Source organism: Pseudopipra pipra, chromosome 5 (assembly GCF_036250125.1).
Source record: "Pseudopipra pipra isolate bDixPip1 chromosome 5, bDixPip1.hap1, whole genome shotgun sequence".
Taxonomy (NCBI): domain Eukaryota; kingdom Metazoa; phylum Chordata; class Aves; order Passeriformes; family Pipridae; genus Pseudopipra; species Pseudopipra pipra.
In genome coordinates this window covers 24,131,273-24,146,833 of record NC_087553.1, presented here as the reverse complement: position 1 = coordinate 24,146,833, position 15,561 = coordinate 24,131,273, and the positions used below count along the sequence as shown (strand labels likewise).

The following is a 15,561-nucleotide window of genomic DNA, read 5'->3' as shown; positions in this document are numbered from 1 at the left end:
TGAATTTCTTCCAGGTACACAATCAGGAATAGGGCTCCTTGAGACACAGGATTATACCAAGAGGTGAATGACCTGTCCTTGCAGACAGCCCTGGGAGCACATATGTGGTGTGAGTGGCTGATAGTTCCACAATAATTGCAATGAGAGGAAAAAGGCTTTGGACCAGCTGCAATATCAGGATCCTCTTAGAGCTGGCCAGGCCCAAAAAGTAGAACACTGAAGCCCTTTGGGATACAAAAGGCTGGAGATGGGGCTTTAATTTTGGTATCCCCAAGTGGTTCCCTGACAAGGTAACGGCTGCAAACCTGCTGGACCTGCTGCCCAGCGGTTCCTACAGGACACCACTGAGGTGCTGCGTCATGAGTAGGTCTAAAAACTGATTATCTGCCTTCTGATGTTCAATTTCACAAATGAGATTGTGGAATTAGGAGGATTTTAGGCAGAGTAAAAGTCTTCTTTTCCTGTATAACAGAGGGCCTTACCTTCTTGTAGAAAAACAGAACTTAAGATGGAGAGACCCTAAGCTGCTTTTTGCCCCTGGCTTGCACTCTGCCCTCCCTCTTTATAAGTCTGCAGGGACTTCCTGGAGCAGGTTCCTTGCATGCAGATGGGGAGATCAGGAGGGTTGCCACGTTAACCCCAGATGGCAATCAAGTACCACCCACCCACTCACACCTCACCACACCCCTGCTGGGGAGGAGACTCAGAAAGGAAAGGTAAACCTTGTGGGTTGAGAGAACAATTTGATAATTGAACCAAAGTATAATAATAATAAAAATGATAAGGAGAGGGAAAGAGAGTAACAGGACCCAAGAGAAACAAGTGGTGCACAACCCAGTTGCTCACCACCTGCTGATCAATGCCCAGCCCATCCTCAAGAAGTGATCGACCCCTCCAGGTAAATCCCCCAGTTTATATACTGGACATGATGTTCTATGGCATGGAAAATCCCTTTGGCTCCTTCAGATTAGCTGTCCTGGCTGTGCTCCTCCCAAGTGTCCTGTGCAGCTCCTCATTGTCAGAACATGGGAAACTGGAAAGTCCTTGGCTTAGAGTAAGCCACTACTTAGCAACAACTACAACACTGGTGTGTTATCAATATTATTCTCATACCAAGTCCAACACACAGCACTCTACTGGCTACTGGGGAGAAAATTAACCCAGTCCCAGCCAGAGTCAGGGCAGCTCAGGGTGAGGGCCCTGTGAGCTGCTCAGCTGTTGTGTCCTTGGTCTGGAAACCAGAGGAGCATCCCTGCTCCCCTGCTGGCAGTAGATGTTGGGGAGTGCAGGGGCTGTGGCCTGTGTGACCCAGTCTGCATCCATCAGCTCCTCAGCTGCCTGAGCCAGGCTGTGACATGGAGACCTTCAGGCCCGTCCTGAGCAAACAGTTGTGAGCCTTTTGCCTGCTGCTCTGGACTGGGATGGGTGCTGCCAGGGGAGGCTCTGACTGGGCTTTGCTTTGTCCTTCTCTGCCAGGTGTGTGCCAGGAGCACTTGCAATGGCAGTGCCAGTCCCAGCTCACCAGACATGAAACCTGGGAAAGGGTTCAGACAGAAGCCTGTTCCTGCTGTTAGGGAATCTCTGAGACTGGGTGTGGGAGGGAGCCTGGTTAGAGGGAATAGTGGGCAGGGAAGAGTTTACATTTGTTTTGAGTTTTCCTTGCATTCTCCCTGCCTGCTGCTATTTGCTGCCTGCCATTGCAAGCTGATGGGGATCTCCTGACTCCCAAGGTGTCTGCATGAGAGAGACCTGAGGACGCTCCACTAGCACAGCAGGGCTGGACAAGCCACCTCCGAGCAGTGGCAGTGACGGAGGCAGCGAACCATAAGGCGGATGCTCAGGCAGGTGGCCGGCCCTGCAGGTGTCAGGAGAGGGAGAGCTGGGTACCAAGCTGGCAATCAATAATGCAAGGAGGCGGTCACATGTCCTTACTGGCTGTCACAGGATTCCTCTCTCCCCAGAGTCTAGTTACTTCCAGAGATCAAGTTCCAGTCTCTTGGCTGGTGAATTATTAAACTCCATCAGTGCTCCCTTTGTACCACATCTGTGTCTTCCTGCTGTCCTTTCTTGCCAGTGACGGGCTCTTTCCATCCAGCTGGCTGTGCAGAAGCAGAGCCCTCCAGGCCATTATAGCACCTGGTACTCTCCTTTGCTCCTTGCTTCTCCGTGGGAAAGGGAATAGGCTCCAGAGATGGATCTGTCCTACAGATCCACCATCTCCATCTATAAGGTGAGTGCTGGCATCAAAGACTGCTCCTGTTGGCGTAGGGGAGACGTATGGGTGGGAGAAGAGCTGTTTTCTGCCAAAGGCTCCCTTGGGTGGACAGCTGAGGGCTGAATCCCTTTCCAGGCAGAACTCCAGCAGCTCCTGTGGGCTCTGAGCTGTGTTTGTGAGCAGATGGCTGGCAGGAGATGATGGTGTGGGTCCTAGAGGCAGATTCGGGAAGGAATTGCGCAACCAGGGTGGTTGGGGCATGGAGCATGAAGGGTGAACCACCTTGGTTGCTGGTAGGAAGAAGTTCGATTGGCTGTTTTCCCTCTCACTGGAAAGAGCTGTCTGATCTTTATAAATGTTTCTTTGCACACTTTAGTGCTGAATCAAGGTGATGGGGGCTGGCAGAAGGGGGAATTGCTTATTCGAATCTCTGGTCTTCTCTGTAGTCAATGAACACCTTTGATAAATACAACAAATAAAAGCAGAAAGGCTGGTGTGAAGCAGTCTATCCCTTCTCTTACTAAGCTCCTGAGTCTGGCAGTGCACCACATCCTGGCCAGGAAAGAGTTGTGTTCGTGCCTAGATAATAAACAGTGGCTCTCACCCTGGCCAGCTCTGGGATGAGGGGAAAGGCTGTCCAGATCCCCTTGCACTTACTCTCCTGCCTGCAACGGGTGTAGGACCTTGGGAGAAAGCCATATTCAGTCAGGCAACCCCTTGGCTCTGCAGTGGGCTACCTTGCCCTCTGGCACTGCTCCTCTCCTGGCTGGCTTCCTCTCCTAGAAGACTAAGGGCAGCCAAAATTCCTAGCCACCTCCACTGCAGGGAGCTGACTTTGTGCTCGGCTGTACATCCCCACAGCCAACCTGTGCTGTGGCTGGGGGAGCTCTCATCCAGCCAAACTGCAGCAAGGGGGCATCAGCTTGCTAAAGTCTCTGGGGTGTGGGGAAGAACAGCATTAACGTGCTTCTGCCTGACCACAGAGTATCCTGGAGAAGTTCAACCCTGCGCTGGAGAACCTGGTGTACCTGGGGAACAACTACCTGCGTGCCTTCCACGGTGAGTGGGGTCCCGCCCAGCCAGGGCTCCAGACCATACTGCTGCATCCATCCTGGGCATCTTCTGTGCTGTCACCCAGGACAAGGTTGCTGATCCGCCACCTCTGACATGTCCTGAGCTGCCCTTAAGTACTCTTCTACTCCAGAACCTGCTGCTGATGGGGAGAGATGGGGTGCCATTGCCTATAGGCGACCTACCAGTGGGTGGCTGTTCTGTGTGCTGCTTGCTGGAGCTGGTGATGATGGGAAGGCAGGCCAGACCCTTATCTCCCTCCTCTCTCCTCCTCTCTCCTCACAGCATTATCCAAAGCAGCTGAAGTGTACTTTAAGGCAATTGAGAAGATTGGGGAGCAAGCTCTGCAGAGCTCCACCTCACACATGCTGGGTAAGGCTCTCCTGCACACCATACTCTGTCCTGTGATGAGCCACAGTTAGGTTTTTTTGGCCTTCTCCCTTAGCTGGTCTCTTTCCAGGAATAGAGGGAAGAAAGATAGCTCCTCTAAATGGTCTCACCACACCAGGCCCTGTCCAGGTGCTGAGAGTCAAATTTATTGTGTGTCCTTGAATATCTCTCACAGTCTCTGTATCTCTCTGAGATCAATGACTGAGGCCACCTCTTGGGATGGACCTCCAATGATGGGCCTCTTATGGAAACCAGTCCTTGTTGAGTCCTCCTTCCCTGAGAGATGAAATTTTCGTCAGGGAGGAACCATTTTCTTCCTCCTTGCAGGTGTGGGGGAAAAAGCTGGAGAGCATGCACTGACAACAGCTGATGAGGTCTTGTCCTCCTGAGCCTGCAACCAGGTGGAATGGCAGCTTGGGGCTGAGGGGCTTACACTCAGCAGTGCAAATAACTCTGCAGCCTAGTGGCGACTGCTGAAAATGTGCTCAGGGAAATGTCTACTGCTGAACATTTTAGTGAAAAGCTTCCAGCAGATGTGTCCCTTCTGCAGACTCCTGTTGTCATATGCACCTCCCAGCTAGCTCCTCTGCTCCCTGTCGTCAGTCTCTTCCTTTCCTGTTTTCATAATACTGACACCGGTGAAGCAGGACCATGCACAGCATCAGCAGCAGGTCTGTGGCTGCTTTCCCATAGGGCAGCCACAACTGTGCACAGCAGCTGGGGTGCCACTGGCATTAGAAATGGCACCTGTAGGGCCTATGGCAGAGCAGAAACCCAATGCCCAGAGCCCATGGCAGAGGCAAGGCTGCCTGCTGGCACCTGGTGCCAAAAGAGAACACTGGTCCCACCACTTTGCGGGCTGGAGCAACCCTGTGTTGTCAGTGCCTGGGGAGGAAGGCTACCACCCTCTCTCAGGGTGCAGAGAGCAGTGCTTTGCGATATCTCTTGGACTTTCATACCTGTGTTTCATCAGCCTGAGTTGCATCATGCTGGTCTGCCTCCTTGGGCACACAGGGAAATGGCCGCAGGATTTTTAAACCTTCTCCTGTCTTTTTCCTTGAAGGTGAAATTCTTATGCAGATGTCTGATATGCAGAGGTTACTGAGCTCTGATTTGGAGGTTGTGGTGAGTGGTTTTCCTGAGGGCTGGTGGAGGTGGGAAATAAAGGCACTTCCTTAAGCACAGCTTATCAGCATTTATTGCATTCACCTGCCCTCATATGAGCCCGCAGGCAGGTGCCTGCCTCCCTGCTATCCCACGTGACAGAGGAGTGTTACAGAACTGCCACTGCAGCTGGCGTGGCAGAGCCTGGCAGGTGCATCCAGGTGGCAAGGGAGTCTCTGGCACAGCAAGTTTTATGAGCCACCCCTCACCACAGTGCATGCAACACCCCGCTTGCTAAAGGGGCAAGAGTGATGGCTCCTTCACCTCTTTCAGGCTCAGACCTTTCACGTGGACCTGCTGCAGCACATGGAGAAGAACAGCAAAATGGATGTGCAGTTCATCAGTGTGAGTGATGAACTCCCTTCTCCTCCTCAGCCCTCCTTGTTTTCTTCTCCTATCTACCCAAGGGTTTTTGCTTGAGCACTTGAAGTGTTTCCTTGACTTTTCTCAGGAGGAGTTGGGGTGGCTTTTCTTCTCCCATCATGGAACAAACTCCTCTTGTTTGGCTGATGATGGAGAGCTGAAGAGGGCAGGTGGCTGTTCTTTCCATAGTGGGAATTGCCAAATGCTTCAGTGGGGCTGAGAGACTTGGCATCCCAATAGCAGAGTTCCCAGCTTTCCCAAATCACAGCCTCTGCATAGCTGTGGGTCCTCTGCCATTATGGCCCAGCTGGCCATGTTGGTAGGTAGTGTCATGGAGGGAGATAGAGGCCTGGGGCAGCTGGGTGCCAGTTCTTGCTCCTGAGGTCTTGAGGTTCATCAACACTCTGAGGCCATTCAAAATGAAAAGAAAGGTAAAGAAAGACTTTTTATAAGAGGTCCAGGTGAAGCCTGATTTCAGGGGGACTCAGATGTACGACCACGCATCAGAGCAGAACCCTTGTTGCTTCACAGTGTGTCTGGGTCTCTGGTTCCTCACTGAGCCTGGTTTCTCCCTGGCAGGAGAGCCAGAAGCACTATGAGCTGGAGTACCAGCGCAGAGCCACCAACCTGGATAAGTGCATGGCAGAGCTGTGGAGAATGGAGAGGGCTCGTGATAAAAACACACGGGAGATGAAGGTAAGCAGTGATTCCAGGAAGGGGAGCTGGAAAAAAGAACTGGATGATTTCTGTGGAACCAGGGCTGATTTTTTCAGTTACCTTAGCCACAGGGTTGCCAATATGCAAAAGGCAGCAGGTTTATCTGTAAAGTAGGAAACTCCTATTCCACAGGGTGCTACTGACCTGTGGTACTCACTCCTGCCAAGCCTTTTCCTCACTTAGGAAGCCTCAGTGTGCAAGGACTTAATCCCTGGCACTCTGCTCTATCTCCTCTGTGGTGCTCCAGCACTGCAAGTGAACTGGGAAGCTCATTGACATGATGACTCCTTTCAACCCTTCCCATGCAATGTGTGAGCCCACTCTGCTGGATTTTCACTGATCCCTTCCTCCCTTTTTTCCCTGTGGTGCAGGAGAATGTGATGCGACTGCGCTCAGAGATGCAGGTGTTCGTCGCTGAGAGCCAGAGAGAGGCTGAGCTAGAGGAGAAACGCCGCTACCGCTTCCTGGCTGAAAAGCACCAGATGCTCTACAACACTCTCCTCCAGTTTTACAGCAGGGTCTGGCCCTGACATGTGGGGGAACAGAGCTTGGGAGCAGGCAGCAGGGCTGGAGAGGGAGCATGTGGACAGAGGGAGCCAGGGCTGAGCTGCCCCTTGGGTGAAGGCAACATCTGTGCATGGACTGGGCAGGAAACTCTATTTCCTTTCTTACTGTGAGATTCAGGCTGCCTGTATTAGGCTGGGAGAACATGGCTGGGGCTGAGGGTGGTGCTGACACAGGGTTAGTTGGGTGTGTGAGTGATGGAGGAGAGAAGGGTGATGTATTTGTAGCAGTGTCATTTGTACCCCAGGATCTCTGCCATCCTGAAAATTCACTCCTGTAGGATACTGTTTGGCTATTCCCACAAATCTAATTGTGGGAGGACCTGTTCCCTAATTTAACACATGTGTCAGCCCTAGGGTCCCTTTGTAGCTGTTCTGCCCTGTCCATCACTCCCTCTTTTCTCTTTCTGCCCAGGCTCGGGGCATGATCCAGAGCAAGGCACCACGGTGGAAGGAGCAGCTGGAGGCCAGCCGCAACCCCTCAAACAGCCACTCACAGGGTCTGCTCGCAGCCTCCCACGGCCAGGGGTATACATCAGGACGGCTCACACCCACTCACCTTGAGATGGTGAGGCGCCCACAGCTTCACCTTGTTTGATGCACTATTGGAACAGGTTGCCCAGAGAAGTGGTGGGTGCCCCATCAAGGTCAGGCTGGAGAGGGCTCTGAGAAACCTGATCTAGTCAAAGATGTCCCTGCTTATTGAAGGGGGTTGGACTAGATGGCCATGGTACTTGCTGCCTTGTCCAGCTTCCATGGCCTTTCCTGGCCAAGATGAAGAGAAGCATGAGTATGGGCTGCAATGGGGGAATGTGCTATGTTTGGCTTTCTGAGTGGAACTTCAGATCTCTCAGAGCATCATCTGCCTCACACAGCCCCTGTAGATGTGTATTCAGCCTCCTTTCCTTCCAACAGCCCCAGAGACCCCTCGGGGACTTTGCCTCTTCTATGACTGGCAGTAGATCCAGCATCTTCTCTCCAGACCCTCCAGAAATGAGACTGTCTCCTCAGCCGGAGTCTCCCAGGCAGCCACTGAGGAGGACACCATCAGCCAGTATGACCCATATCTGGGAGCAGTGTTGTGGGGAGACATAGGGGTTGGACCTCTCTGGGAAGAGGGTTGGGTTTGGGAAGGGACTACCACTCTATCAGACCACCAGTCCTCAGCCACATTCCTGGGCATGGTAAGAGCAGAGTGCTGGGAGATGGAGAGGGCAAGGCTGAAGTAGAAGGTGAGCTCAGCCTTCAGGGCAGGGTCCATCCAGGGCAAGGCCAGGATTCCTGGCTGGCTGTATGAAGTGGGGGACCCACAGATGTGCAATTTTCAAGGCTCCTTGGACCATAAGAGCTGGCTCTTGCTGGAGTTCCATTTTAGTAAAGCACCTTCCCTCATGCTACAGATTTAATATTAGCTTGCCCTATGAAACCCAGCCACTTGCCTCATGACACACCTGCTTTTCCTTCTGGAGAGATTTCAGCTTTAAGTGTTTAAAAAAGTAAAAAGGGGAAGGGGGAGACAAAAATTACCCAAATAGTCAGTAGCTCTAGCAGGGTCAGGAAGAGGACTGTCAGGCAGGGCATCAGCCGTGGCGTGCAGTGTCTATGTTCTAGACATTTGGCAGAAGAGGACACAGTGCAAAGCAAATGGTTTTGACTTCAGTTGATTTTCTCCTGCAAGATGCTTACCATTCTTTGCCCATGCTATGCCCTGTTCTCTCCCTGAGAGAAAGTCCATCTACTCCTCCTCTAGAGCAATTACTTGCCTGGGGAAGCACTGGTCCCTTTGAGGCAGTGTGGGTCTTACAGGAGGATGCCAAACTCCAGCCAGACTCCTTGGATGCCTCCCTGCAGGTTTGCTCCCTACAGGCCGTACTTCCCGTTCGGGTTCCTTCAGCAAGGCCAGCAGTGGCAGCGAGGGCAGGAAGAGGAGTGGCATGGCAAAAGTGCAGGCTATCGTGCCCCACGCCACGGGTGCCAACCGGACTCTGCTACGGTTTGACCCTGGGGATGTCATCACGGTGCTGATGCCGGATGCACAGAACGGCTGGCTGTATGGCAAACTGGAGGGCTCGTCCACGTATGTGACTCTGATGCTGTAAATTGGCCTGATGTAGGCTTGTTGGGTCTGGAGCTGGGGGGGGTTAAGCCCAAAATTATCATCCATCCTCCCCTCCTGGTGTGGCCTGGGCACTATGTCTCTCACCCACCATCTCAGTGGGACATCACTATGTCCTCAGGAATGGGGGCTCTCCAAGCCAAGGAGATGGGGTGGGGCAGGGCTAGCATAGATGAGCTGTCTGAGGAAGCTCCAGGGGCTTTGAGGAAGAGTCAGGGATGCAGTGACCCTCCTCCTGGCTTGCATGACTGAGTGACTCCTGTCATGGGATCCAGCTCAGGGCCATGAACTGCTGGAGTTACCTGAGAGGCCTTAGCTCACACTGCAACTGCTGCCACAGCCTCCAGCACAGGCAGGACATGGAAACTGCTGCACCCAGCACTTACTGAATTACTCCCTGTGGCACTGCCGGCCAACATGTGTGTGGAAAGCCTGCCCCATTTCACGTGGGATCCCTGCACCAGGCTCTGCAGGAATGCTCAACCTCAGATATGAGATGAACAAGAGCAGTGCCTCTCTTCATGAGGGGGGTTCCTGGAGTGGAGTTGATGCAAAATCCCAGGAAGAGTTTTCCACAGCTTCCTTGTGATTGCAGTTAGTTGGAGTGTCTCTTCCTGTATTGTGACAACACTGCTCCCAGGAGCACAGATTTTGCACAGCCCCTGAGATAAGCAATTCCTGCTCCAAGCTCAAGGTCTGTCTCAGAATAACACCGTGCCCCACCTACGGGTGAAAGAAGTTCAGGAGCCCTGTCACACATGGTAGAGTCAGCAGTGGCTTGGTTGATATGTGGGATGGGTGTAGATCAGGAGCGCTGGGCAGCTGGATCTGAAGAACCACAGACCATGGTTTCCTGGGCCTCATATGTCTGTTTCTGTGCCCTAGGTGTGGCTGGTTCCCTGAAGCTTATGTCAAGCCTCTGGAGGATGCGCGGGAGATGGAAGAGCCAGACACCAGGTAATAGGAGGGCAATTGGCCAGGCAGGAGGTGGAGTGGCTCCTGACACATCAGTATATACTAGTGGGGTAGTTGTTTAGGGTGTGCCCCATGGAGAGCTGCAGGGCTCCCATGCTGGAACACCTGCCAAGAGTCTCATTACGCCCTGAGATCTCACAGGCTTCCCCAGGTGGCTCTTCCAACATGTGCAATGTCTTCTCAAAGGTGCTTGTGAGTGGGCCAGTCCAAGCCACGTGTATTTCCTCCAGAGGCATCCCGTGTTGTGGCTAGCACCGGTGGTACTCCCTATTCCTTGCTCTTTGACTTCTACCCCACTGTCTTCTCCTCTTGCTCAGGTCTTTCCCACTGCGAAGCAGTCACAGTATGGATGACATCCTGGACCGTCCCAGCACTCCCTCCTCTAGCAATTACTGGCCTGCTGCTGCCCAGCCCAGTGTGCCGAACCCACCTCCCCTCTCGGTGGGTGCCAGCAGTCACCAGAGTGGGGCAGTTACCCCAGTCAGTTCTGGCTCCAAGGTGAGTGCAGGAGGAGTGACTGGTGGGTGTGTATGGAGTGGGCCACACTGACTTTCATCCTCCAAGGCACACCTTTTCTGCTCTGCCTGGTAGAGAGAGAAAATCACCTTCCAGATGTTGGTGAAGGACCTGCTCCCTTCCTGAGTTAAGGGGTCTTGTTAGCACCAGCCTTTCTCACCCAGTCTGTTCGCATGTCACCATGTCCTGATGACCCCTGCCAGCTAGCCTTGTGTGTGCAGATCCTCAGTGCCTGGCTTTGCTCCCACGGACTGCATTTCCGCCCCTGCCTTTCTCATTTCTCTCTCTTTTTGCTCACCAGGGACCCTTCAGTTCGGTCCTTTTCTCCATGACTTCCCAGCCTGATTTCTGGTGGCTCCAGGGCAGCACCTCTTTCTGCTAAGAGTAGGACCATGGAGTGATCAGGCTGGGCTGGGAGTGGGTGACCAGCTAACAGAGATGCCATCCTTCATCTCCCTTCAGAGAATGGAGAGGAGTTTCATAGGGCTCCTCTTCTAAGTTCAGGCAAGCGTTGAGTTAATGTCACAGCTGGGATTGGGAAAGGCTGGGAGTAAAGGATGAGGGCACAGCCATTTCTGAGAGCCTCAGAACAAGTTATATGCAGCCTATGGTTTATGGATGGCACACTAAGAAGGAAACCCTCCACTTAACACTACTTCCAGTTGTGAGGAATTGACTGGGGAGAACAAAGTTAAAGACAACTAAATGTGAGGACCTGAGAGGGGGAAGAAGGGTGCTGCCCATGGTCTCATGGAGGACTGGGAAACTTCATCTCTGATCCCTGGTTCCAGGCCAGTGCAAGGTTGCAAACAATTGGGTTGCTCAATGATCTGAAACCCACAACATTTAATTACTCTTTTTTTCTCCTTTGTGTCCTGCTCTGTGGTTTCAGGTAGCCTCAGGCTTCACAACACTGGGGAACAGACTCGGCAGCCTCTCTGTCCCTCTGGGTCACTGGTTTTCATCCAGTCCCGGAGCTTGGGTGTGGGGATAGACCTGGGATTGAGCAATGAAGTGTGTGGAGCATTTGAAGTGGCATGGCAGAGTGCTTGAGCCGCATTAGAAGTTTGGAAAGAGTCAGCCTTGCTTTAAACATATGCCTGAGACATCCCCCAGTTGAGCCACAAGCAAATGGGTGTGCATTTGACTTTGCAACTGGATCACAGATAGACACATGTGGCTTCCTTGTCTGCCACCAGCTACAGAAAGTGGTGTACTTTAGCAGGCCAGTTGCCACTGATCCCTCACTATCTACTGACCAAGAATAAGGGCCACAGGGCATAGATCCATCTTTCTTTATTGGGTTTGTCCACATTTAAGCAATATGTGGTGTAGGGTAGGGAGGTACAGTTCCTGAGTTCCCCATGGATGCAGGAAGCATGCGAGGGCACTGATGATAAACTCTTTGCCAGGGTGTGTGGGCAGCATGAGGGGGGCATCTCTGGCTGTGCTGGCAGGGTGAAATGTAGCTCAGACTGTCACTGTTTGCTGTGCTCTTCAGACAAGGCACTTTGGGGATCTGAACTGTCTCCTTTCTTCCCTAAGACAAAGGGAGGTGTCCTAGGGGAATAAGGAACCTCTGGTGTAGGGACAACCCCCCACCACAAAATTCAGGTTCTTTTCTTAGCAGGGAATTTGTGGGCTTTCACAAAGCTTGAATGAATAAGGAGTCAGAACCCTGTTAATAGGACTTGGGCTCCTAACTCACTGGAAGTGTTTTGTCAAATCTTCCTCTGTGTGCTGTGTCTCCTGCCCCACTTTTCTGTCTCCATTCCCTGCACCAGATTGCTCACTGCTGCTTTTCTTTTCACTGCAGAAATCAGGAGTATTTGACCAGCCCCCTGAACTCTTCCCACGGTGAGTGAGATGTGAAGCTCTGCTATGGAATCCTCAGACAAGGGGAGCATTATTACAATGCTATTATTATTTAATCTTTTGGGTTATCAAATGTGGGAGGAACAAGGAGGTGTCTGGAGGAAAGCAATGCATAGCCTGCCTTCCAGGACAGGAGGCAGAGGTGGTCCATTCTGGCCTCTGCTGACTGGAAAGGCTCTATCCTAATTCTGACAAAATGAGGTAGGCTTGAGCACCCTGAGCGTGTGTTCAGACCTGTGTACTCTCTCCCATCCATTTTGCAAGAGCCACAATAGCAGCTCACAGCCTGAGCGTGGAGCTACATGACTGGGGAGCTCTGCCAGCTTGGGAAAGGGCTGAGGCATAAGGCTTTTAGTTTTGATGAGTCAGGTCTGTGGAGATCAGACTTGCCGTAAATCCCTGCTTTCCTTCCCCCTGCAGTTGGGTTGGTGTCTCCATGTTTCTGGCATGGTACTGTGGCCTTTTTCTGCTCCCTGACTCCTTTTCTGGAGGGTCAGGGGGCTTCAAGTAGAGAGTGCTATTGGGAGGGACAGCTATGTGCTAATGTCTCTTCTTCATCCTATGGAAGGGGGAGGGTGAGAAGCCCAAGGAGAACCACATGGGAACTTGCAGCAGGGTGTGTTAAGGAGGATGAAAACATACTCAGCAAACAGCTTTACCGCACTCTCCCTGGCATGGAGGTGACTGCCCGGCAGGACTAATAACCTTTGCTTGGTCAGAAGGATCCCTGCATAGCATTTTGCACATTTTTTCATGGTTACCTGTTTCCTTTCCCTTTTCAGAGGTACCAACCCCTTTGCCACAGTCAAGCTGCGTCCCACAGTCACCAATGACCGCTCAGCACCCATCATTCGATGAGGCAGGGTTGCAGATATTGAAGAATTTCAGCAGAGAAGGGGGAAGAGGACAAGGACTACACAAGGACTGCTCAACTGGGCAGCAACCTAGTGCTACCACTCATGGAGTGACCTCTCTTTTCCTCTCCCTTACCTCTGGGACACTGGGACCTGTCTCACCTGGGTTTCTGGTGTGCTTTAGCCAGCAGAAGATCCCTGCTGCTCTTTTTGGACTGATCCTCGTCCCCCCTCCCCATGTGGTGTTACTGTACTTGAGTGGGAAAAGTCTGGTTTTACAAGTGTTGGTGGCCTTGGAGAGGGGATGCTGTTGGTCTGGGAGGCGGGGGATGGATAGGTAAGAACATCTGCAGCACAGGGCACTGCTATTTTAATATTGAAGGTGAAGCTTTGCTAGCCCTGCTGTGGGCAGAGAAGGACTCTCACCAAACAGTTCCTTTGCTACCGGAAGAATGAACCCCAAAAGGAGGAGGCTACAAGGTTTCCAGTGACATGGTCTGGCTGACGGGGTTTGTATTTAGCTCCTTTGGCAACCATGTCCTTTTGTAGCAGCACCTGCCCCTTCTCACCTCCAGGGCAGCCCCTTGCCTTGCTAAGCAGCCCTGGGGCAAGGCAGGAGAGGGTGACGATGTCCAGCACTGCTGCTGTGCTCCCTCCCTCACTGTCCTGTGGAAAATATGTAGGTTTTTTTAAATAAAATTGAGAACATGGCTTGTGTAGCCATTCCACAGAATTCAGGAGGAGGAGGACGGGTGGTGCCCACCAGCACTGGGGCCATGACAGCTGCCCATGGTCATGGTATTGGACACTGCAGTGCTGTAGCTCCAGATGGGGCAGCTGCCAGTCCAGGGGTCCAGAGTGGATGTGGAGGGCACCAGCAGGGCTGCACTATGCACTGCACCAACAGCTGCCCCTTGGGCCCCCCTGGCTCCTGTGCCACTGGATGGCAGCAAGGCCCCACTTCCCGGCTGCCACGTGTGGGCAGGCATGTCCTCCCTGGGAGGCCGTCTGCTCCTCGCCCACCCCGGCGCTGCTCAGTGCAGGGGGAAATGCTCCCCTGGGACCTGTGAGGGCCTCACCAGCCTGGGAATACCCTCCGTGTGCTGGGGGAGCCCTCACAGGAGAGGCAGCGTGAGCGCGGGAGGGAGCGGGAGCAATGGCCGAGGCTTAGCCGATTAGCCTTATTAATAGACATTAAACCCGAGCCGTGAGTGCTGCCAAGTTCCTGCAGCCCCCCCACTGAGAGGCTGAGGAGGTTTACAGCCCAAGCCTTTCCCTCCCCAAAACACCAGCTGGAGTGAGCTCCAGCCCCCTCCCTGGAAGTAAATGGGTTCCCCCACAGTTGCCAGATGTTCTTTGTAAGGCAGCCACTGAGGGGGGTGTTTTGGAGGGGATTATTGAGATGCCAGGAGTGAGCTGGATCAGGTAGTTTGAGCCATGGCTGGCGGTGCACCTTGTCTTCCTTTTCTGCTGGGCACATGCCCTGCCAAACCTCTCCAGCTCTTCTTCATCCTTCTGGCTGGCAGTTGAGGAAGTGGTGGGATGCTTCAAAAGCAGCACCTTCCCCCACTTTGCCCCTTATTGAAGCATGAGCCCATGCTCTCATCCTCCACTACCCCCTCCCCAGCACTCTCACTCCTGGCTTGGTCCATCAGCAACACCCCCCCCACCCTCACTCTGCTTCTGCCTGACTTGATCACTCTCAATCTGGCCCTGCCAGCCTGCCCCACTCTGCTGGGGGAAAGGCAAGGAGCCCCTGGGCAGCAGGATTACCAAGGGATTCGGGCTGCGGCAGGCAGCCACCTCGTCCCCATTGGCTGGAAAAGCCTCTTAAAAGTGCAGAAGTGCTTTCTGCCCGCTCAGCACCTGCTGGTCTCTGCCGACCTGAAACCATAAGCAGCTGCTGACCCACATCCACATTGGGAGTGCCATAGGGCACTACTTGCACGCACAGTAGGCAAGGGGGTCCCCCACACAGAGCATCCTCCCAGATTGGCCACGGGCAGCTTTGCTGGGCATCATTGGAACTGGAGGAAATCAGGCTGAGAACGGGATTAGCTGTCTTGTGAGGACATATCTGCCCTGAAGGAAGAAGTGGAGCAAAAGAGACTGCTCAACAGGTGCTAGATTCCTGTAGGCCCACCATTCCTGTGCCCACCATGGAGCAAAGATCCAGCAGGACCATCTAACCAGGTATCTTCATCTAGAGCTGGGAAGTGCCAGCCAGAGGGAGAAGGAAACACTGCTGACGGGTCTACCCAGCCCTTGGAGGCTCAGCTTGTCAGGAGGTCATCGCTTCATTGCACAGGTCAGTGGCGTGGGGAATTGCTTGCATCCTCGCTCTGACAGCCTTTGGGACAGCTTCACCTAGGCCTGCACTTATTTAATCCTCTAAGAAATGCTTTCCCAGAGCATTTCCCAGTCTGTAGGCTGGGGAGACTGGTGGCATGAACTGTGGCCCATGCACTTGATAAACAGACCCCCCCACCCCATCCATACTGTGTGGAGGTACTAAGAGCCATCCTAGCATTTTTGTGGATCCTCCTGGATGCAGCTTGTCTGGCACAGTGGGGCTTTGCTGGGCACCATCCTGCACTGGCTGCACTGTGCTCTATGTGTGTCCAGGGACTGGCAGCCACATCTCAACTTGCTGTGGTCTTCTTCCTCCTAACCTGGGCTTGTGACTTCTGGTGCTGGCGCACGTCTTCTCCTTGCACCCACTTTAGCAAGCTCTGTGGCAGT

General features: G+C 53.1%; 1 protein-coding gene across 2 annotated transcripts; it reads left to right on the top strand.

Annotated features, from left to right (window-relative positions):
- The first annotated feature begins 5 nt into the window (after positions 1-5).
- Positions 6-13,529, top strand: BAIAP2L2 (BAR/IMD domain containing adaptor protein 2 like 2). 2 transcript variants are annotated; one of them, XM_064655078.1, is made up of 14 exons: positions 6-2,230; positions 3,199-3,274; positions 3,572-3,658; positions 4,740-4,801; positions 5,114-5,185; positions 5,783-5,899; positions 6,292-6,438; positions 6,899-7,051; positions 7,399-7,537; positions 8,350-8,560; positions 9,485-9,556; positions 9,892-10,072; positions 11,907-11,947; positions 12,748-13,529. In XM_064655078.1, the coding sequence occupies exons 1-14, from the start codon at positions 2,192-2,194 to the stop codon at positions 12,821-12,823; spliced, it is 1,473 nt and encodes a 490-aa protein (XP_064511148.1). In that variant the 5' UTR covers positions 6-2,191; the 3' UTR covers positions 12,824-13,529. The 2 variants fall into 2 exon arrangements, with proteins under 2 accessions (XP_064511148.1, XP_064511146.1); XM_064655076.1 differs by having other exon boundaries at positions 8,335-8,560.
- The last annotated feature ends 2,032 nt before the right edge of the window (positions 13,530-15,561 follow it).